We start from the raw sequence: 23170 nt of genomic DNA, 5'->3' as shown, positions 1-23170 counted from the left end.
ACACTAACAGTGAGTTGCAAGCCGGAGGTATAAGTTTTAATGGTGTTACAGTGTGGGCGAGGTGTCGACTTAAAAAGATTATCTAGATAGCCAAGGGGACAGCAAAACAGTATCAATCTCCTATAGTGGACAAGAGTGATGGCCTCGTGTGCACTGGTGGTGTTATACAATGTGTATATGTGTGTGTGTGTGTGTGTGTGTGAGATGATGCAAGTGACAGTGGTATTTATGTGGGTTAAATTGCTGGTGTGGGTTTTGCTGCAGGGCCCCCTCCATTCACATGTCAATCATGAAAACCAAAATGAAACCATGAGCTGCAGTTTACACACTCAGGCAGACACATGCTGTACATGTACACACACATGTACAGACACACAGTGGGTAAGGGTGGGCATAACTTAATTAGTGTTGATGTTTTGGTTCTGGGCACTGAAAATAGTTCACAAACAAGCGACCAGCAACAACAAATTACTTAAATTCATGTCTTTACATATTTATATTGCCTAATCTTTGCCCAAGCTGATAGATGCAAAGTAAAAACAAACATTTGGCATGGTGGTGCATTATAAATGGAGGATGTGACTCATCAACAGCCTGCCAAAATATTTTTGCAGTCCTAACCTTTAGAGCAGTCCAAACTACAGTTGCGTTGAAAAGGAAGGCTGGTTTCTTCGAGCAGAAAGGACATGAAGGTCACCTGACTTGAATATTTCATGTCTACCTGATGGCAGAGAGCAGATTGAACTCATCGCACCCGATAGTTTGACTACTCTATGCAGGTTACTGCTGATGTCATGACAAAGAGGCTTATATAAGTAACGGGTTTTGGTGAGGCCCCCTGCCTCCCACCATAACCATCTGCCCTATACATATTGCATTACCTCATCATGGAGGTAAAGGGGGGCAGGAAATCTGACATCATTTGGTGGTTTTGATTGGTTAAAAATAGAGCCACATCTGTGCCACTTTCAAGCATTCTCGAAACAATAAACCCACTAAGTTGACTAGGCGCTGCATTAAAACTGCAAATGAATTCAAAATTTTATGTCATAGACGTTTCTACAAGCAACACATCATCTTTCTCACTAATCTGTGGAAAGACGCAGAGCTGTCTTTGTCTGAAATTAAGCACCTCAATGAGCCTTGTCTCTGAAAGTAGGGTGACAAGCACCCAACATGACAACTACAGCCTTATGGTCAATAATACCATATCCATGTATATACATCAATGCAATGTTTGGATGTTTTCGAACAACTCTTCCTAACTGGATAAAATATGAACAAGCGAGCAGCATCAGATTGTTTAAGTGTTTCCAAATCTTTGCACACCTGCAGCGTATTTTCAGAGCAACACCGAGCCATTCCTCACGGCTTGATAGAATATTGTTGTCACTCATAGTACATCTCAACACTTTTTGGCCCTCCATCCTCCACAGTTCGGTCACTTGCTGTATGTTAGGACGAGTTGTAACTCCTCTTCCAAGGTTTTCTTCTGCACCATGATTCAGTTCCTCTTTCCTGCCACATGCTTATGTTTGTACATGATGTGTCATGTGTTGTTTAACGAATCTACATGTCTCATTGTTTCTCCATGTCAGGGGAAATTTATTCAGTACAGTTGCAAACACAACTTCAGATATATCCTCCTTATCAGGGCTTGCAGCAGAGGCGACTGGAACCTGTGGTCGTCTCTGCCTTTGTTGGCTGTTTGATTTGATGCAGAGGTGGAAAACCACTGGTTTACAGAGGAAGATGTGGAGAATGGGGTGGTAAATTTCCAGTGCTTCACTCACATCTGGTTACAAGGAGATAGTAGCCCCTGACAGAGAGGCAAACAGGAGCTGCGACAAGATGTTGTGCATCATACTGTACTGTAAAGTGTTTTCATTATTTCACCCACCCCCTGTGTTAATGATGGTGAGTCAGATTTTGCAATTAAGTCATCAAAGTACATGTGCGTCATACACTACCAGGTTTTTATTTGGGCTAACAATTGACACTGTCTGGTACAACACTCACTGTGAGACCAACCTGAATAAATGAATGTATATTCGCACTGTGCGTTGTCCCATGGATTTCAATGCACTCTATTTCCTTGTACCGTTTCAGTCTGTTTTTTTATATGTCTCTTTGTAATATTTTAATTTTATTTCTTCTTTTGCCTGCCTCAGGGACTGCAGATGGAAACTAGCTAAAAAGCTATAATCTGGTGCAGTGCATCTTTACTCTGTTGAGTCCAATGTTCTCTGTACATGGTCCCTGATAAAAAAAAAAAAAAAAAGAATAAAAAAAAAAAAAGAGTTTTTTGGTGTGAATATGCATTCATTTATTCAAGGAAAAACTCCCTACCTTTGCATTTTATTTTGATCACAGTCTGTTTTTATAAAAGTGCTTGTGACATCTCAAATGTGGCTTTGACTTGCAACTGAACATGGAGCCCATTTTGTAGAAAATACCAAAATATATATTGTATATCACTATTCAGCCTGAAAATACCAAGATATGAATTTTAGTTCATAGCACCCAACCCTAGGTCACACTGATGGTCAGTCACAGTTATTAAATGAGGAGCGTGTCTGCCCTGGTTTTCCTGTCATGGTGATGGAGAACACTGACCCCATTTGCCCCGTCTGTCTCTCTCTGTTGACACTGGTGTGTGGGGCATGCAGGGAGAGAGGTTACGCTGTGTTATAATGGTGTGCCATTTCCAAACCTCTCAACAGAACATGAATCAGACGAATACCTTTTCAGATATGCAATTAAGATCTTGTGTTCATGGTGGATTAAACTGCTCTTACAAATAGGAATACTGACCAAATGTTTTATAAATGTATAGAAATCAATCAAGGATAAAACATTTTTTTTCTTTTAGAAATGGGCCTGTTACTGGCAAAAAGAGTTATTGCTCTTTCATGGAACAATATCAGTAGGCTGAGTATGGGTAAATGGATTTTTGAACTATCAACAACTCCGCCCTTGGAAAAAAATTACACACGCTATCAGGGGTAATCAATCACTCTGTCACAACATTTGTGTTAACCCACATGTTGGAAGTACCAGGGATATGCTATAAGTGACCCTCTACAATGTCCAAATCTGTTTTTTTCTCGTTAATTGTTGTCAAAATTGGTACATTAATACAATGTCTACTTAAACTGAAGTGTATTGTACTGCACTAATACGATCCTCAACCAGTAATCTATGATTTTGTTTTTATTTATTTTATTTCATTTTATCGATTTATTTATCTTTAAATTCATAATCTTGGGGTGGGGGTGGATTACATGCATGTTAAATATTGGGCGGCTGTACCGAGATTTTGTTGTAGTGTCCTTTTCATTTGCGTGTTTGAGGATGTATATGTACACATACTGGATGTGCGTGTACATGTAGGTCTCTGTTTATTGTTCTTAAAATTGCTAAAGATACTGCTGGAAAAAAATGTACAGAAATCAGCAATTACTAGGGATGCACGATACTAAATTTTTTCCAAAATCTGATGTACCCATATTTTCCAACCCTTTTTTGGATGACTGCTGATGCTGATATATGCACATATTTTTCCCACCTAACTGTATCAAGTCTCTCCTGTTGTGGAATTCACATATTATTAAGCTTTCTCTTTTCGTGATGGCTCACAGGCAGACACAGACATAAAATACATTTTTCAAAATGTACACATTCATGAGGCAAAATAAAAAAACTATGTAGTAAAATGTAAAACATGCCGTATTTATTAACAAAACTGTTAAATCCAATCTACTTTACCAGGCTTGGATGATGCTCTCTAAATGAGACAGTTCTGACAGTAACCAAAATTAGTGCAAATCTGACCAAATTTAACTAATTAAAGTCGCATAATTAAACGTCCTCTTATCAGCCTGTCATTTTGGCAGAAATGTTCATTTTAGGCTGCTGCAGATGTTTCATTTTGAAGCCTTTCTCTGCCGATACCAATGACAGTAGCAATGTTGTGCATTGTGCATGTGCATCCCTAACAAATATGGTATAATAATATATCAAACATAATGAGATCACGGGCTGACCCTGATACTAACGATGACTAATACTGCATCAGGCAGTTCCAGTCAGAAATGACCAAACAGCCATAATGTCTGACGACTGAGACAGATTGACTCAACAAGCGTCAGACAGAATAATCAGTGTGGCTCAGTCAGCCACAGTTGGTGTCTCACAAAGAAGCATTTGGTGTGTCTGAAAGCCAATCCACCATGCAGAACTCATGACAGGCGCTTTGGGCAAAATCAGCCAAGACATCAAAAGAAAAACTATTTACACCCTAATATCTGAAGTTTAACGACATCTCCCGAGTTGTGTCTTTAATCATCTTCGAAGACAAACAGATTTGACGATGACACGGGCAGAGAAACATTGTTTGTACATCTCTCTCAGGCTTGTGCAAACTGCTAATCGTACTTTTAGCTTTGTAGAAAGCGACGAGCCACTACAGAGAAGAGAACTTCCACTAGGTCTTCAGTTTGGCAGCAACACAAAATCAAACACTCTCTCCACAACCACCTGTCCCACTTCTGACCACTGCTTCACATTAACATATGCTCACACCTGTCTCCTTCAAATGGCAGCATGTGTTTGCTGTGTAAGCACAGTATTCAGGCCGTACGTCTTTTCTGTCTCAATGTGTCACTACAGATTCACACTACAAAGAATTCAAGTATTTATCTTTCACTGAACTGAACTGAAGTGCAGAGCAAAATTACAGAGCTTAGCTTCAGTGCAGGTATCAGTTAAAGAGTTTGCAATGCAATGCTCTGTACTGTGCAGAGTCATGAGCTTAGTGCAACACTATGCCTATTCAGCACCATGTTTCCGTCCTTTCCTTCCCTTCTCAAAGATCCATTGAACTGCTCTTGTTAGTCTTTGTTCCTCTGCTCTGCCCTAGCTTGGAGCTTTCTTTTCTCATTTTGAATCTATATTCTGTATCTGATTCTCTCACAGTTAAAAGACAGATTGTAGCACTGCAGGACTAATGCAGACTGGATACTTGATAGATGTTCAGAGTGCTAACACCACTGTGTCTTTCCTGCGGTGCTGTCTTTCATTGCTTTATCTCTCCTGATGTGCACAGAGTGGTGTGCAGACCAGTGTCTGTATTTTGTGCCATATGGAGAGGGAAATTCAATCACCAGCTACAAACTATAACGCTCGGACTGCTTTAGGAGCTGGAAACAAAAGGAGTACCCAAAACAGAAAGGTTACTAGTGTTGTTAAAAATTGCGATATATCAATACCCATGGATTCTGAATATTTTAAAGAGTTTCAATATTTATCTGCCGCCATAATACACTGGTACCAACTGTGCTTTCTCACTCTCTCCTGTTGTTAATGTTTACAACAGTCATTCTGCTGCTCTCTGCTACTAACCAAGAAAAGAAAAGCCATCATTGTCCTGATATAGCTTTGTTATATGTGGCTCCTATATCAACTTCCCTCGTGGTATCGAAAATGATATTGAATATTGGTAGTTTCCAAGGTATTGTATCAAAGTTAATAATTCCAGTATCATGAGGACACTTGTGGTTACCTATGAAAACAATCCAAAGCAACAGCTAACAAAAGACATGCATGTCAAGCCAACTTTATTTATCTTATTCTTGCTCAAAGTGTGGCCCGTGGGCCAATGGCAGCTTTCAAAACATGTTGTGTGGCCCCTGAACACGACATGAAATACATGCATTATAAGGCCGCATCCTGTAAGTCATAGATTCTAATAATGTCAGGTTTCGGTCCCCAGATTTTGCTGCAAAGTGAGCGTTCCTCACTTTCATGCTGTTTTTCGGTTCAGGCAGCTGCAGACCCAGACCTAGCGTGAGTCTGAGTGAGAAGCAGCTGCCTTTGCCCAGTCAGGCTCTGAGATTATGTTATCTTCTGACTTCTGCTTAGAAAAGGTGAATTTACAGTTCACAGCAACTTAATACGATACAATCTCTGGCCTGTCAGGAGAAAGTGTTGTTGCACATGTCTAATCCGTCGTTAGGGTAGTTGGCAAGCATTAGCTTGCAGGGCTAACTTGGATTGTTCACTGTATTCCGTGATTGTCGCTGGTACCCTTAACATCCCACCAAACACCATTCAAATTCTCAAACTCTATATGGGAAAAAAATGAAACGAATACTTAAATATTCCCATTGAAAAGCCAAATCTGATTCAACTGACATAAGTCTGAGTCAGGTACAGCGCTAATGCATTATTATGGTATATCTTAATAGCTTACATTACTAGGAAACTCCATCAAACCGTGCCTCCCTAACAAGCGTCTGTCAGGTTAGGGATGACAACTTGAAGAAAGATAGAAAGCTACTGGCTGCATGGCAACTAGTGGCACCTTACAAGTGTTGCAGGAATTGCGTTCAGTCAACAGACAACAGGCAACTACACTTTTCCTGTGTAGCCCTTAATCAATACTGCCTCTCCAAATTGGCACTCAGTCGTCAAAACTTTGAGCATCCTTGTTTATATCATACTGAAGAAATGGATGGATGGATGCACTAATGTACGCACAGCACCTTAAGTATGCTGCCAGTCAAATAGTGCATGTACATTGGGGCGTCGGTGACTTAGTGGGTAAAGCAGGCGCCCCATGTACAACAAGGCTGTTGCCGCAGCGGCACGGGTTCGAATCCAGCCTGTGGCCCTTTGCTGCATGTCATCCCCCCTCTCTCTCCCCCCTTCACACTTACCTGTCTTGTCCATTAAAGGCAAAAATGACCAAAAAATATCTTTGAAAAAAAAATAAAATAGTGCATGTACATAAAGGACTGTATTTTGAAAAATGTGGGTAATAACATACTTTGAGGATTAGCTACAGGCTAATAAAGCTAAACTACAGTAGACTAATATGCCTCTTGGATTAGCTGGTGAAGGCTTAGCGCTCATACATAAAAACATGATGGACACTGCAGGAGGGGGACCAGCCACCACACTGATCATGTCATGGCGGTGCGCTACAAACACTGACAGAGATGCACATGCACACACGCAGCTTTCAAATGGAAAGCCTCGCTGTAGCTGTGACAGCACAAACGTCCTTGGCTCAGTTACTGTGTCACTCTCCGATATTCACTATCTAATCATATCCAATTCACACACGGGGGATAGGAAAGAGTCGGCCATTTAAATGTTCAAAAAAAAAAAAAAAAAAAAGACAATATTCACGCAGAGAGGGAGTGATGGAGAAAAAAATGACAGATAAAGGGGGAAAGGGAAGTCTGAGATGCAGCTTTGATTCCAACACTTCTCACTCCAGGCACGCAGGGCTGAGCTGCCTCCTCTTCTCCTCCTCCTCCTCCTCTCACCATCCTCACCCCCCCATCCTCCTATCCTGACTCTATATTGCTGTATTATTGATTCCAGCAGGATTCACAGCTCCTCAACACTGGCTCCTCTTCCGTCCCAGAGAGACATTTAGACAGACTGATAGAATGAGGTGTTGGTTAAAGGAGAGCTTGTCAAACACAATGGGATTTACTCATTCAATATATTTTGTGCAAAGAGATGCAGTGCTGGGCATGAGCCTGTATGTGTGCGTGAGCTGAGTAATCAAGTCTTCAGATGAGCGCTGCAGGTCTGTTAAGAACTGATAGGCTTTCATAAACATATTGATCTGCTTTATCCTCACTGGATGATGTAGACATTTTTTCTGGAAGGACAATCGGACAGCCTCAATTTCAAATCTAAGCAAAATGTATATTTTTAGAGAAAATAATGAGGCATTCATATAAAACCTAAAGGATTCTGATGTCTGCATCCTGCTCTATTGTCTTAAGCAGACAGAACGGACGTCTGCTGACAACAGAGATAATATTCTGCTGATCTATCAGACTGGTAGATGCCGCTTACTCACTCTCTCTCTCACACACACACACACACACACAGCTGCAAATACAATGCATGACAAGGGCCACACTCTGATAAATAGTGCATGTGCGTTTACAGTAGGTGTGTACGCTTGTGTTAAAGTGGTGTCAGTGGAAAGGTTATAAGGCTGCTGTGTTTCTGTCTCACAGGAGCTCTGTCTGTTAAACTAGCCCTCCCCAACACACACACACCTCGCTACTACTCCTTCCCATCTATCCACGCAAGCACAAGTTCCGCTGCCGGCACAGCTTTAACAGGGGACTAATTGTGCAGCCACTGCGTGTGTGGGAGTGTGTGTTAGAGAGAGTGTGTGTGTCTGTGCGTTCAAATGCTGCCTGAACCCTGAAAGCCTGAATCACACCCATTCTGCAGACATGGAGCGTTACCATAGAAACGAGGAGATGGGTTTATTCTCCCCACGCTAGTGAGTCTGACACACATAGTACAGTATATGTACATGCACACACACACACACACACACACACACGTAACACACATAAGCCCTCTCCTGGGTACGGCACTGCGGACTTCTCTCCTGCTGAAAAACTGCAGAGATTATGAACCTGAAAAGGTTATTACCACCAACAATGGGAAGGAGCACGCTTCCCCTTTCTCTCGCATCGAACACAAACACACACAGAAAGCACTTAACACCCGATCTCACTACATCCCCATGAACTGAATCAATGCAAAGAAAGCTTTCATGCTGCTCGGCGCTGTAATAGACCCCCATGAACACAAAAGGGGTTTGCGCACTGCAGTTCAACATCCCTCTGTAGCTCACTGGACGGACGACTAAAGGCTTTCTTTTGACACCCCCCCCCCCCCCCCCCTCCTTATTCAAACTCAAAAGAACAATGATCTTAAGACTGATGCTGCCAACCACAGGCAGCCAAATTAGGGTTTAATCAACAAGGGTAAGTCAAAATGTTCACAAAGCTCCACCACTTTGGATTTCTTTAAATTTAGAGTCTCTAATCATTTGTGCAAAAGAAAATAACAAAGAATAATGGCAATGTTAAATCTACTGAACTGAGAAAGTCATCATTGTGTAATTACCAAGTGGAATACTAGAATAAGAAGAAATAATTTGTCTATGAAGCCTGCAGGATGACAAAAGAGCTTTTAACTTGAAAGTGAATGAATTACAGAGAACTGAGAATGACCCTGTGCAAGCTGTTCTTTTAATCATCACATAATTCCTGGTTAAGTGCGAATGTAATAAATGAAGGAGCAAACAAGTCAACTTGCTTGCTGAACTACTAATTAATTAGATTGACCGCGCAAATAAATTCAACAGTTGTTCTTGGCTGAGCTGTAAACTCAGCTGAAAAGAACAGCAGTCAGGGTCTCCTGTCGACCAGATGGACAGATCATCTCTTACATGAGGAGGAGGCGGAGAGAACGAGCCATTAGTAGCCTGTTTCCTTTGTTCTCTGCTGTTATCTATTGGCTAGAGTGCTTTTTACAACAGACCCCTGAGGCTGAACGAGTGGACGGGTTGATCCTGCTGCTCGTCTCAAAGATGGAGGCAGGTGGGCCGGGGATGTCCAACCCCTCCGCCCCATCACCATCACCCCAGGGCTCTGTTTCACACTGGCTGGAGAAGTTCACACAATCACACACATGTCGTTCTATGCAATCTGAGTTAATGCAATTACAGCTCTCTTTAAGGCTTCATTCAAATGAAGTTTGATGGTTTCTGCTAACCGTTCTTTCAGCTCCACTGTTTTCAATTTAGTTTAATTTGCTTAATGGCCTTGCAGCACTAAACTTGCAGAGCAGTGATAATTGTTTTTAGCAATGACAATTTAGAGTAATGGTTTACTTGCTACAACCTGGATGTTACAAAAAAAAAAAAGGTAGATTTAAAACGAGCTTCCTTTTATCTGCGTTTTGCATTATAAAGGTGCAACTGCTGAAATAATCCACCTTGAATTTTATTTCATTGTTGCACCACAGAGCAGTGATTTCTAGAGACACAACCCACATGCTCTAGTTCAGTGATGGAAAAGAAGAAGCCAGCTTCCAGCTTCCCCTTAATACAGCAACTGTGCTAACACCTAAAAATAGCTCTGTGCATATGGGAACCTACTCTACATCATGACTGCCGCAAATTCCCCTTCACATGTACTCTGTCTCGTTAGGCACACGGACAAACACACAAAGTGAAAGGCTGCAGAAATGTATGCATACACTGTGTTATTTTGGTGAGCCAATGTTCAGTTCCCACTCCGGGCTGTGATTATATGATGTGACTGGTGAGTGGTACTGGGTGTAAACGGGGACTCCACTCAACATGAAGGCCTGGAAAACTCAAAAACTGTGGGGATGTCTGTGTACAAATATTTCTAAGAATAAGTAAGTGTTTGTTTACAGTAAGCAGAGCACTAGAAAGGCAGCGGGAATACGGCCTTGATCAGACTGCCAGCACAAATTCGTTTTTCTGGCATATCCACAGTGATCCTAGGAAGTCTGGACAGCAAGAAACCACATGAAATGCAGTTTATGCAAATCGGATCCAAACTACATTTGGAGAAGGTTTGAAATGCGACTCCAATCGGATTTCTGCAAATGAATCTGTCTGTCTGGAAAATTTGGACGCTCAAATTAGATTTCAAATCGTCTTTTGTATCACTTTTAATGCAACACAACAACAGTGTCAACTGTTGATTGAAAGCTGTGCCGAGCAGAATCCATGCTGCTTAGAGCTCCGATCTGGCCCTAAAAATCAGGCCTGACCCTACGTTAACCTGCACAGTTTCTGTCTAAGCCCGACCCGAGCCCCAATGCAGCAGTTTTGGGCCCGAGCGCAATTAAAAACCTGAATTTTGGTTGTAAAAAAATATATTGTATTTTATATATATTTTGAATATAAAACATTTATTACAAGCTAAGGGTTGATGGGTTTCCTTGCACCACTTCGTCTCTTCCATTATCTCAATAGTCTGTCTCATGCATGACAAGTTCGGCAGAGCTGCCTGGCCCCTCGATGTGTCGTGCGCACAGTAGTCCATGGCAATGAGTCGCACAGATGATGAACACCACTCTTTATTGCATGTTATGCACATCTCTCCCATTACTGGGGAGGCAGAGGCAAACCCCTCCGACCAATTTGCCTTGCAGTTCCTCTCTCTCGCAGTCCCCTCTCTTTAAATTGGCAAGAACCTGACCCAATACTGGCCCATGTGCATAATGAGAAATTAAAGCCAGGCCAGGCCCAAACCCAGTGGGTCGGGTCAGGCCCTATCAGGCTCGGGCAGCTAATCAGAGCTCTAATGCTGCTACCAACAGTGCGCTTTGGAGTACAACATGGAGAACTACAGTCAGTGAACAGGTGCTGAAATAAAGTGTCTGCTGGCACTTTGCAGGCACCTCCAAACAATTGCACTTCACAGCATGATTGTTTGGAGGGTGAAATGATGGACCTCCTCTGCGTCACCAGCATAGCTACGTAGTTAATGGCCCCTATGTTGTTACCCCAGTAACCCACGCAGATAGTTTGAAAGATCGTCCAATGCAAATATCAGTAAATACAGTCTGTCTTAAAAAACGTATTGGAGAAACAAATCAGATTTTCCTGCAGTCTGAACGTAGCCAATCTGACACTTGAATAACATTTACTAGAAAACTTCCGTTGCAGTTTAAAAATCAGAAAAAGTAGAACGTATGACTGTTCAGAAGGAATCATGTTGCACAAATAAGCATACAGCTAAACAATAGTCCTTATTAACATGGTCAAGTATTTGATTAGGGACATTACTCATGATGTCTGGTAGTAGTCATTTTCTAAAGTGATTCTGCAACTTTTCTCATTTTGCTGCCAAACATAGTATTTACAACAACTCAAAACCAAGCACAGGTACATGTTGCTAGGAACAGAACAAAAATAAATAGGGATTAAAAGCATTTATTTTATAGCCTGAGCCATCTAATTCACATCTGCACATTATTATGTTCCCTTACTCAACTCCATTAAGAGATGTTTGATGGCCTGCAGCCTGTGTGATTGTTTAAAAATCTAGCTAGTTATCGAGCAGCTACGGCATCATCAACAGGATATTCAGACTAGCTAGCATGTGAGTCTGCATGACATCACACATTGAGCCTGCAGCTACAAGCACATGCCCTAATAAACTGATTTGCGCATGACGGATGCTGACAGGAGGAGCAAGACAAGGAGTCAATTGGGAAATCCAGACTTATAAAACAAACATAATATACAACTAAATAAATAGTTTTTGAATGAGTTCTAATAAAAATAACTGCTGGCTTCAGGCAAAAGCTGTAAAAACAAGGATGGAAAATTCTTTTCTCCATTTTTGATGAAGTCGACACCAAACATCCACGGCTACAGTACGCTGCAGCAGACTGTGTGCACTCTGTGTGTGTGTGTTTCACCTTCACTCTGGCCCAGTAACAGAGCATCTTTGTGAAGCTTTAGGTCAACACGGAAAAAGGCCAGCCACGTACATCTCAAACCAGGCAACAGTTGTGCAAGCTGAATTCCTGAATTCTTAAAGAAAATGAGTATAACACATGGAAATTTGTTTTAGATGGCAGGAACAAAAAGCTGCGTCCTCTCAGCCTAGTGGCATCAAAATCAACATGTTCTCAGGCTTTTCTCAATGTAGTCTACAGAATATAACAAATAAAACACCTAAAGAAGGCCTGATAACCAAACCTACATTACTTATCCTCAGAACTTTGCCAAAGGCCCTTGCACAGCTTTGGGGTCGGTCCCGCTCAGCATGAATGGTGGCCTCTGTCACCCTTTAAACAGTCAAAACAGAGCTAGCCTTACGCCACACCCCAAACCAAAGCAGAGGCAAACAGAGGACAGAACCGCTCTTATTTCCAAAAGTAACGTCTGGGGTTTTTTTTAAGGACAGGAGCAGACAAAAATGTTACATTGGTCTGCACAGCGGTGAACATCAGCCTGCAATAAAACATTCAGTAACATCTACATGAGCTTGAAGATCTAACCGTTGAAAACTTAAGTACCCATATTTTTTGTCCCTGGAAAAAAAGGTATAACCATCCCATCCATCTGAAGGAGCAGTTCTGACATTGCATGGCACCAGATGTTTTCTGAGCCTTACTTTCATAAACCAAGATAAAGGGATTCACTTAGCAAGCTTTGAGAAAAGCCACTAAAAGCACAAAGAATTTAGTTCAGCTGGCTGAGGCTCCATAATACACCCCACTTAAGAATACCAAACCAAGGCCACTAAATTAAAAAGGAGGCCCAGTATATATTTGGACTGACCACCAGAGAAAAGAAACATTCAGTGGACTCTGCTGCACAGGAATGACCAAGCATCCAGAAAAGTTAATAACCCACTCAGGAAACAGAAATGCGATAATTGCTAGCATGAACGTTTATCCTCACTAACAGTTAGGAAATATGTTGCTACGATCAACATGTCTGCTTCTATGGGACATTAAAAATGCACAGTACATTTATCTGGACAAGCACACACATGCTTACAGCTGTTCAGCCTTGATCTGTTCACCAGATTCGGAAATCACAATCTGAAGCCTGTCTAGACATTGACCTCCTCCTACACAATCTACTGTACCAGAACAGTAACAGAAGCTCCTTTTATACAGCCTGTTCAAGGCAGGAATGCTGTGTCGTCATTCCACCTCGTCGTTCTTTATAAACGGTACAATCACAGAACGGGGGGACAGAGTTGTATTGCCTTTAAGTCCGTAGGGGAGGCAGTAACAGTGCAGAATCGAAGCCAGCAGGAAACGACTATGGACGAGACAGATGTGACGTTTTGACAATATATTATGCGTGCGATCCACTGTCGGGAGATTTAAAAAGCAGCTAGCAACAGTTAATTCAAAGAGGAAAAACAGTAACGTAACGGCCCTATCGCGGGATCTCTGTGTACAAGCGGCGATTAAACATACACAGTACATTCATATAGACAGGCACACACATGCTTACAGCTGTTTAGCCTTGATCTGTTCACCAGATTCTGAAATCAAAGTCTGAAGCCTGTCTAGACATTGACCTCCTCCTACACAATCTACTGTATCAGAACAGTAACAGAGACTTTGATCGCACACACACACACTAACATGTACGCTGACGCACACTCAAGCCCAAGAGAGATCAGGCTATGAAATAGAAACCATTATTATTGAAATTCTTGTCTTGCCTCAATTCACATTTCACAACTTCTGCACAAAGTCAATCTCTATGGGTTTTCCCATGTGGAAAATGACACATGCAGGCAGCTAGGATTACATCTCGTACAGAAGTGAAGGGGAGAGAGTGGAAAAGGAGTGAAGGTAAGGGATGGGGGAGGAAACTCAACTGTCTGCCTCTGACGGTTCGAGGAGGTAAATGAATTAGTCATCTCTTGACACCAGCAGCGCCTTTGGGAGGAAGAAGGAGGTCAAGACTTTATTGAATTGGAGCCCTTGCTGACTCGCCAGACACTCTAAATGAAATATAGAGCTTTTATAGAAGAGACAACATACCCACAGACACCAGTTCACAGCAGCCTTCAGTTACACATTGACTTTATGTGAGAGAATTCAGCTCGTGTTGATGCATTACTTTTACGTTTGTCCTTTTATCTCCTAATGAAGAAAACATACCAACCATTTGCTCTGTTGCGATGCACTAATGTCCTTAACCTGTAGAGTGGTTTGTAACCGATTCTGGGGAAATTTAATTAAAAAGAGTCTGGAGTGAGATCAATTTATTGAATCACAGGAAGCAACCAACCGTACAAGGCTTCCACCCACTCCAGGTCCTCTTTCAAAGTGCTGAGTTGTACAGTGAATTGAAAACCTGCTAAGTCTATTAGACTAAGACCTGAATGGTTCCGACTTCATCCGTATGGCTCTGGAAATCTGAAACCGCTGAGTGACAAAACAACCACAGGAAAAGGAGACCGCCACAAAACCATATATCAAAGCCAATTTTCCTCCTCGTTACCTCAATAAGAACGGTCTCTTTTTGACTTTAGAGCATAATCTGGACACATTTTAGACACGTTTCCTGCTGCTATGACTCTGTGCTCCATTATACTGAGACAATGACAGAGGTGAAGAGCTCACTTGCAGCTTTAAGGGTGTTTAAGATGTCCATTTTGGGTGAACAATGCAGGATATGTGGCGCTTTTCATATAGTTTTCACAGCTGACAGTCACGACTTTAATGTCAAGGTCATTGTTTCATTTCAAATCTAATTAGCTGCAGTACAGAGACAAAACAACAGATGTGTCACTGTCCAAAAAATTACAACAGATCAAGACCAAACAGATGAATACAGACCTGTTACATACCCTTCATCTTTTTGTCTCTAGTCTTTGGGGTTTAAATCTCTAGGCACCTCACATTTCAACTCTGATTTAGAGGGCTACGATGCGATTATGAAACGACTACTGATGCAACTTGATGCATCAAAATTTTAGATTTTCTGTAAATAATTTATTTTTTCTCACTGTGTGACTACTTGCTACACAATGCACGTTTACATCTATTAAGTTTCATCATCCAGTTGGTTCAGCGGTAAAGAATGTGCAGCCTGGTCTAACAAAATTGTTGCAGGCGATCATAATGTCAAGAAATGGGTTGTAAATTTCCAATTATTTAAAAGACAATCTTTAAAAGAGGGAATCACTGTGCATCATTTAAGAACCAATTTTTTTGCCCCGCTCCTTCTCATCTCCTACACTTCCTCTATACTTCAATGGTCTTGCATTTTGAAGCCTACTTCTGACCATCACTAATCTAATTCAGTGTCTTTACTCTGATTAAACACACATTATCCAGCCCTCTGGACGCTTTCAGTTGATTAGCCGCTGCAATGATTGCAGCAGTTAAATAAGAGCAACTTCAAGTCTCATCACTGATAGTCTACTACTTAGTAAATCAAAGAGCACTGGAGATTAAAGGCAGATGCATGAAAGAACTGAGATAATTCAAAGAGCAAACAATCAAGAGGGTTTCATGGCTTTTTATGTCATGAAACCTCAAAGTCTTCCGCATGAAGCGCTGTTAGCCCCGTGTAAACAAGGCAACACATTATAGAAGCACATCAGCCCCTTTTACACTGCCTGTTCGAGGCAGGAAGGTCGCACCAATACTCCGCCCCACCGTTCTTTTTAAAGGTACAATCATGGAATGGAGGGACAGAGCCATTTAACTGGACTACTGTCCTCGCCCCAGAATACAAGCACAGGAGGGGAATCGATTTATTGACTGAAGTATGTCTGACTCTGCTACTACAGGTGGTGATAAGTCCCCTTCCAGCCTGTTAGTATTGGAACTTTTTCCGGTTAACCTATTACGTCACAGACCAAACAAGTTAGCTACAGTTAGCTAACGGCAAACTGGCACCACGGTGGACAACGTTACAGCTCTGTGTGAGAAGACACAGCAAGCACCAAAAATGCACGGCTCTGGATGTAGATTTCGCCACAATGTTACCAGTTTCTTTTTCTGTTACATATTTAATATATTTAATATTTAATATTTGACTTCTAGGTCAAAGCCCAGGGCGGAAACTGTGGAGTATGCACAGTGTGGGTCCATGCAGGAGTTATTCAACTCCCAATCGCATTATCTGGGTGTGTTAGTCCGACATTGAGAAATTCGATTTAGTACAATTTCAGTCGGACTAACATGTTTACAAGTAATTTAAAAGTCCGGTTTTAGTCGGACTAATACCATAAGTCAATTTTCTCTCTTTCTTAAAAGCAGCTAAAAGCATTTTGCAGCTAACTCAACCAAGAAGAAGAGCAATCAAAATGTCCGCAAATTGTTGAGACAATGAGGCCCGGGAGCTCCTTACCCTCTGAGCAGAGGACAAGATCAGCCACCATAGAACGGTGAAGGTAATGACTGTTATTGCCATGTTATGCCATTGCTTTATTTAAAAAAGCACTGCCCAACATGTATGTTACGTGTCACACTAGAGGCCAACGCTGCTGTGTTACATCATGCCTGTCATGCCCCTTTTGTTTATGGAACTTTGGCATGTGATCTAAAATCACAAACTGGGATGGAATTATGCCTGCATTGTTAGGTTCTGCATTACATAAGCGAAGCTGGCGTGCCCTATCGCAGGATCTCTGTATTAAAAGGGCTAATGCTACAGTCTGGTTTTTGTCTACACTACGCACTAATGCACGTGTCAATTTCAGTAGTGGCTCAGTCCCATAAAGCCATGAGGGGGGCAGACAGACACAAAGCAAGGACTGCAGGGCACCATGGGGGATTTTAACCTGTAGGTGGTCTCGTTCAGGCAGAGCCTGCAGACACAAGTGGTTGAACAATAGTGTGAACAAGAGGTCAACAGAGCAAAGCAAGGACGAACAGAGAGGATTAACAAAACACTGTAGCTTAACAAGAGTTTCATTGTTGGCTTGTTGTTCTCCTACAGCTAAAACAACTCAGATTACTCAATAGTACGGTTGAAGCAGCCCACAAAACAAATAAATACAATTCTTGCCTCACATTTAGATCCCCAGAAACAGCTCCTGCTAATTCACATTGTGTTTGCCAATATCATTTAACCATCCTCCTTAAATAACTACACAAACCTCAGTCATGGTTTCTTTCATCAAAAACACTGGGCATTATTGCATAAACTTGCTGGATCCAGGATGTTAAAGATGCAGGGTATATCCTGTAACTGAGTCACCAAGACGCCCCCAGTCAATGTCCTTAACGCTTCCTGTCATCTCATCATCCACCGACTCTGCTAGTCACTACTTAACCCGAGCAGCCACTGACCCAAACACCGACCGTGAGACTGATAATTCTGCTTGCCATTTGAGGCGGCCTAGTGGAGCTTTTGTAGGCTTATAACGTCAAAGTCTACACAATAGGCTGACTGTTTAAATAAGATGATGAGTGATTAACAGGATGTTTAGGACCAAGACGGAAACAAGCAATTAACCAGCCTTCATAGCTGTTTAGTCTTAATATAGTACTATCAAGTTACAAAAATGTAATTACATCCTTAAAATAGTTGCTTCTTCACTTCATACTGAATGATACTAAACTACATGATAAGTACGTGCCTTTACGCAGCCTCTGCACAACCACAGCCCCTGAGGATATGGGTCACAGTCCTAGTCTGAAGTGTGGGAAATCTGTGTGCGACTGCTTGGCCATGATAACATTCCTCAACTCACTGCACTGTCGTAACAGCATGCTGGGTCACGCTCGATTCCTGGTTATCATAAACACAGTTGAGACGCTGTTGCAGCAATGTAATGAATCATATTCTCTCTGGGTTGTTTCAATTTGCTAAACTCACCAGTTTCACAATTGGATTAAAAGTAACACACAGTTAAGGACTGACACTGCACATTTAGGCAATACTGTAAGACAGTCCACTGGGGAAAGTAAACAGCCAAAGAAATGCATAGCTGCAACACAATCTTGATTTTGAATGTGTGTGCACCATGTTTGTTCTGCTTATATGTTGAAATCACGTTGTTTGACAGAATACCAGCAGAAACCAACACATACTGTTTAATTTGACACCTGACATTTCAAAATGATCAGACAAATGATGATATGATAATGCCACACAGTCTAAAACCCCTTTTCCACTGGACAAGAAACCCACTAACATCCATTAACATCTGACTTCTGTCTTTAGTGGGAAAGGTTACAATCGGCATTCACTCCCAGGACAAATGACTCTGCAGTAGACTCAGCTTAAGCTCTGATCTGCATCGACTGGCAGTAATACAACACCCAGGTGACATGCTAGTTTCAGCCCCTTTGCCCGTGTAACGCAGTGACGAGCCGCCACAAAATACTGTCCATCTATACAAGCAGCGCTCGAACGTCGTTCCACATTTTTCAGCCCCATGTTTGAGAGAGAGATGGAACAAGTAGCAGATAAAAAAAAAGAAGTAACCACTGACATTTTCACTGGCCTCTATGCTGCTTTTTACTGTTCACTAACCCTGTTTTCCAGCTGAGTAGTGGCACTGAACACTACACAAGAAAAAAAAAAAAAAACAGAAAGACATACTCATCTACTGGCAATGGAAAAGGAGGCTATCATCTATTTTCTAGTGGGTTTTCCCATCAATAAAAAATTGTATACGCAGGTTTATCAAATGCTGGAAAACTTGCTAAAACATAGGCAAGAGACACAGTTCCATTTGCCTGTAGACAAGTATAACTTTCTGTTTGTTTATTTTTTCTGGTGAGTCACATTACACGTCTAAAAACAGACATGAAAAATGGGTTGGTAATGGTAATGATTAGAGAGCAGCATGGAGGCCAGTGAAAATGTTGGCTTTTTCTTTCTTGTATCGGTTACTTATTCTGCGTCTCTTTCAAACTCTTTCAAACTCTTTCAAACTGTGCCAACTAATTTGGAACAATGTTCAAGCCCCACTTCAAGAGATGGATGGAATTTGTGGTTGAGGTCAGGGCTGCACAAATAATCAAAATATTATCAAAAACCGAATATGGCCAGGTACAATATACAAATCACAGGAGCTGAAATTAAGATAAAATGTGTCTCAACATACCATTATAAAGTATGCTCCAGATGTAAAGGAACATGCAAAAACTACCATTCCCAGTAAAATCACAATTCATGGTGCAAACGTAATATCCGTCCAAAAAAATCGCAATGTTTTTGTTTTTTTGCATATCGTGCAGCCCAAGCTAAGATAACTTAGAGTCACAGAAGGCGTCTGGAAAGTGGCGATCCAGGCATCATTTTTCTATCACTGTCTATCAGAGCTAGAGCCGGTGAATATCCGAGACTGCTGCAGAGTCATTTGTGCCAGGAATTAATGCCGATTGTAACCTTTCCCACTAAGGACAAAAGCCAGATGTCAGTGAGGTTTTTTGACTGGTAGGAAAAAGGCTATAGAGAGTTCAGGATCTCAGGTCATGCTCAGCAGTAGCATACTGTATCTAAATTTATTCAGATTTATTCATAACCTCAGCCATACCGATTGAGATGGATTATAGATGAGGATTACATTGAATATTTGGCATCTAGGCTCAAATATGAGCTGTAAACTCTAGTCCAAGTTGTTTGACACATGCAAATCAACCAGTAGCATGCTGCAACATGTGCATACTGCAAAGCTGACTACGTAGTCACGAGATGTTCCAGGGTGCATGTGCACAAGATTTTACTAAATAAGTGTGAATCAATGCATCACTCCTACCTGCATTTAAAGCTTTCCACATATCAGATCATCAAAAGTGCTGTGTGTGAGAAGTGAGGGCCTCAATTTCTGATATCATCTTTCATCTTTCTTCCATTTTTTAAAACCCCCACACTTCCTCCACCATATTCAATCATTTCCTTTTGGTCAAAGCAAAGATTAACCGTGGTGAGAGTTCACCGACATGTTTCACAACACAGGCTGAACATGAGATAAAACTTGTCTACATGTGACTTGGTGTGTTCTATCACCTTCACATCTCTCTGACTAAAGCTTCTATGTCTGTGTTGTAGGCATTACGGTAGCGCTGTGAGCTGCTTTTTGTAGTTTGATCTCTTTCTGGAAAACCCGAGAGGCTGATAAATCAGGATCATCATCCAAGAGGGAATATGCCACATGAGATCATTTTGAGATAAAAAGAGAAAAGTAAATGAATTGACTGATTTATCAGAGTAAGCGGGAGAGGCAGATCAGTGGCTTCATGTGTTTCACATTCCTGATGTCTCTGTATATTTATTGGGCTGTCTCTGGCATCTGGGTGGATGGAGGTTATGATACCACATCACACACATAGTCACACACATCTGCAAATATATCTCTGTTTGTTTACACTGCCAAGTCTTTATGTGGCATGTGCTCGTGTGGAAACTTTCAATTCTGTGTGTGTGTGTGTGTGTGTGTGTGTGTGTGTGTGAGTGAAAGCTGTGTCTGATTGTATTTTTTCACTGTAATTTAGGGGGTAAAAACCCACCGTATGAACACAGACCACCCCAGCTCAGGCATGAGGGCACACTGGAACACAGTGTACAGCTTTACTTGGAGGTTAACTCCAGCCTAAGCCACACATGAAAGTGTTGCAAGTGATTCATTATAATTTTGACCAACAGATTCTGCAAAAAGCAGCTCTCAACCTTCACCTCAACATGCCCACCGTGGAACAGCCTTCACTATTGATCCAGCAAAAACAGGATCGAGTGATTCATAACTTTGTAGCTTGCTCAGCAGAATGAAATCTTACCTGATAGTAGGCTTTAATCTGCCTGATGAGAATAGAAAGGTTCTGGATGCGCAGTGTGGGGTCATTGTTCACCTTCTTGTTGGTCCTCTGCACCGTGGCCTTAGGATTTCTATGGAGAAAAAATGGCAACATCATCATAAATATCATCATCACAATGTCAACTTAAGCATATCGCAAATGACTGCAATATTGCACTATAGTATAGTAACAACATATTATCTTGTGCTCTGTCTGTGTGGGCTCTTTTGTCTGATATGCACCATGCTGTTAAGTCTCAGGCCAATCAGACAAAGCCCTTGCCTTTAGGCATCGTCTGAGTGTTCAGAAAATGTTTATTTAAGTAATGGTGTCGTACTGCTCTGCTTGGTTGGAGGAAAGTATGACAAGATAAAGAGAGTGCAAATGTCAGAAAGAAACTAGTGCCTGAAAAAATAGCACATCAGGCGTCTGGCTGTATTTTAGATATAGGAGAGACGACGTTACAGAAACGCAGGTACCGTGAAAGTCTGAGTCAAGAGCTGAGAACACTTAAACATCTATTTATTTATCGCAAGTAATATCGTTGTGATATTTAACAACATTATCGCATATATACTCCTCTTATCGTGCAGACTGTAGTAAAGATAAATGTCAGCTGGAGATGTAGCCAGACATTTTAAAATTAATGCTTCTAAGCGTGTCACTGGGCTGTGTGAAACATCCATGGCACAGTTTGACACTCTGTTGCTCTATGTGATGCAACGAGTGTGTGTTTGGCTAAAATCATTAGCAGCACCGTGACAATGGACCCTTGTCCAAGTAGCGTCAGTGCCGCAACCATGTTAGAGAAAGAGCAGACACATTCAATGACCGAGCCAAATGGAAACGCCGACCCTTAAATCTGGAGGCAGCAATGTTTCAGAGTTGTCTCCAGGCTTTAAATTAAATTCTTCAGTGAGTTAAATCCAATTCAGCATTTAAATTTTCAGGCTAAACGGTCATAGACATGAAATTCTACACAAAACCCTCTGTAGACTGCTTCAAAACACTAAGAAGAATTTCATTAGCATGATAAAGGGAGCATGTATTTTAGTAATTCTCTGACCTCTAACAAAGACCTCCATGCATCTCATCTGTCTGAATCAAAGAGGAGAAGTTCCTCCTCAGTACTTGTGTAATACAGAGCTGTTGTGTTTATCTGTGTTGCCCAAGGGACATTAAAAGGAGCATGCATGACGACTGATGTTATCACGGGTGTCAACATGTTTTAGTGAGCCTCGTCGACATTCCACAAACTCACACAGTACCACCTCCCCAGCTGCTGTTATCTCACTACAATCCAGACTACCATTTGCATATCTATGGAGATTACCTTTAAAATAGCAAACCGCATTTCATCTCAAAACTCTTTTAAAACCACAGGTACTGCCAAAATGATTAGTGTAACTACCTGATTCAAGAAGATGAGTTTCCTGACAATTTGTCTCTGTCTTTCAGTCTCTTTGAATGCTTGGTGCACGGCCAGTGCAAATCAGCAATCCATGCATACATCAGCAAACTACTTCGCCATGTTTAAACTGTAAAGTTAACATGTCAGGGCTCCTTTTGTTTAATATTTAATTATAGATTTTCAGATTTTTAGACAAACAACACAAATACAAGTCACCCACACCCGACCCTCGGCAAGCAACATCTTCAGCCAGCTACAGAATGAGTGTCTGCAAAATGAGATATATATATACATATACATATAGAACAAGCGCACACATGTTGTTTGTACAAACCACATGCCAGGGCTTCTTAACCGCTACCTTTGACAGCATGAGTAGTGGCAGCAGCAGCAGGAATTTTTGTACGAGTTAAAAGTTAAACAGACAAATGCTAAGCAAGACCTGTGGCCTTAATATATCTACTGATCCCCCCGAGGGACATTCCTATTTCCTGGACTTCCCACTTCACAGAACAGAGGAGGCGACAAAGCAGTAACCCTAGACCTGACATGGTTTCACCAAGTAACAGAGGGACACTTGTGTATAATGTTCTCATTGCTTTCATCGTGTAATGAATATCATTCGACAATTCCACCGCCTGT

The 23170-nt window shown here is 41.5% G+C and overlaps 1 protein-coding gene across 14 annotated transcripts in view; it reads right to left on the bottom strand.

Moving 5' to 3' along the window:
• Window positions 1–23170, bottom strand: part of ccdc88ab (coiled-coil and HOOK domain protein 88ab) — a 97115-nt gene that overhangs the window by 60559 nt on the left and 13386 nt on the right. For all 14 annotated transcript variants that reach the window (XR_013487941.1, XR_004500862.2, XR_013487943.1 and 11 more), the window contains exon 3: window positions 21100–21208. Coding sequence is in view for 9 of the 14 variants with exons in the window: in XM_078160991.1 (XP_078017117.1) it covers window positions 21100–21208 (109 nt within the window). In the remaining 5 variants the exon portion in view is untranslated. The remainder of the gene's footprint in view (window positions 1–21099; window positions 21209–23170) is intronic.

The sequence above is a fragment of the Epinephelus lanceolatus genome, chromosome 17 (assembly GCF_041903045.1).
Source record: "Epinephelus lanceolatus isolate andai-2023 chromosome 17, ASM4190304v1, whole genome shotgun sequence".
Classification (NCBI taxonomy): Eukaryota; Metazoa; Chordata; class Actinopteri; order Perciformes; family Serranidae; genus Epinephelus; species Epinephelus lanceolatus.
This window is presented reverse-complemented; position numbering and strand designations above follow the sequence as displayed.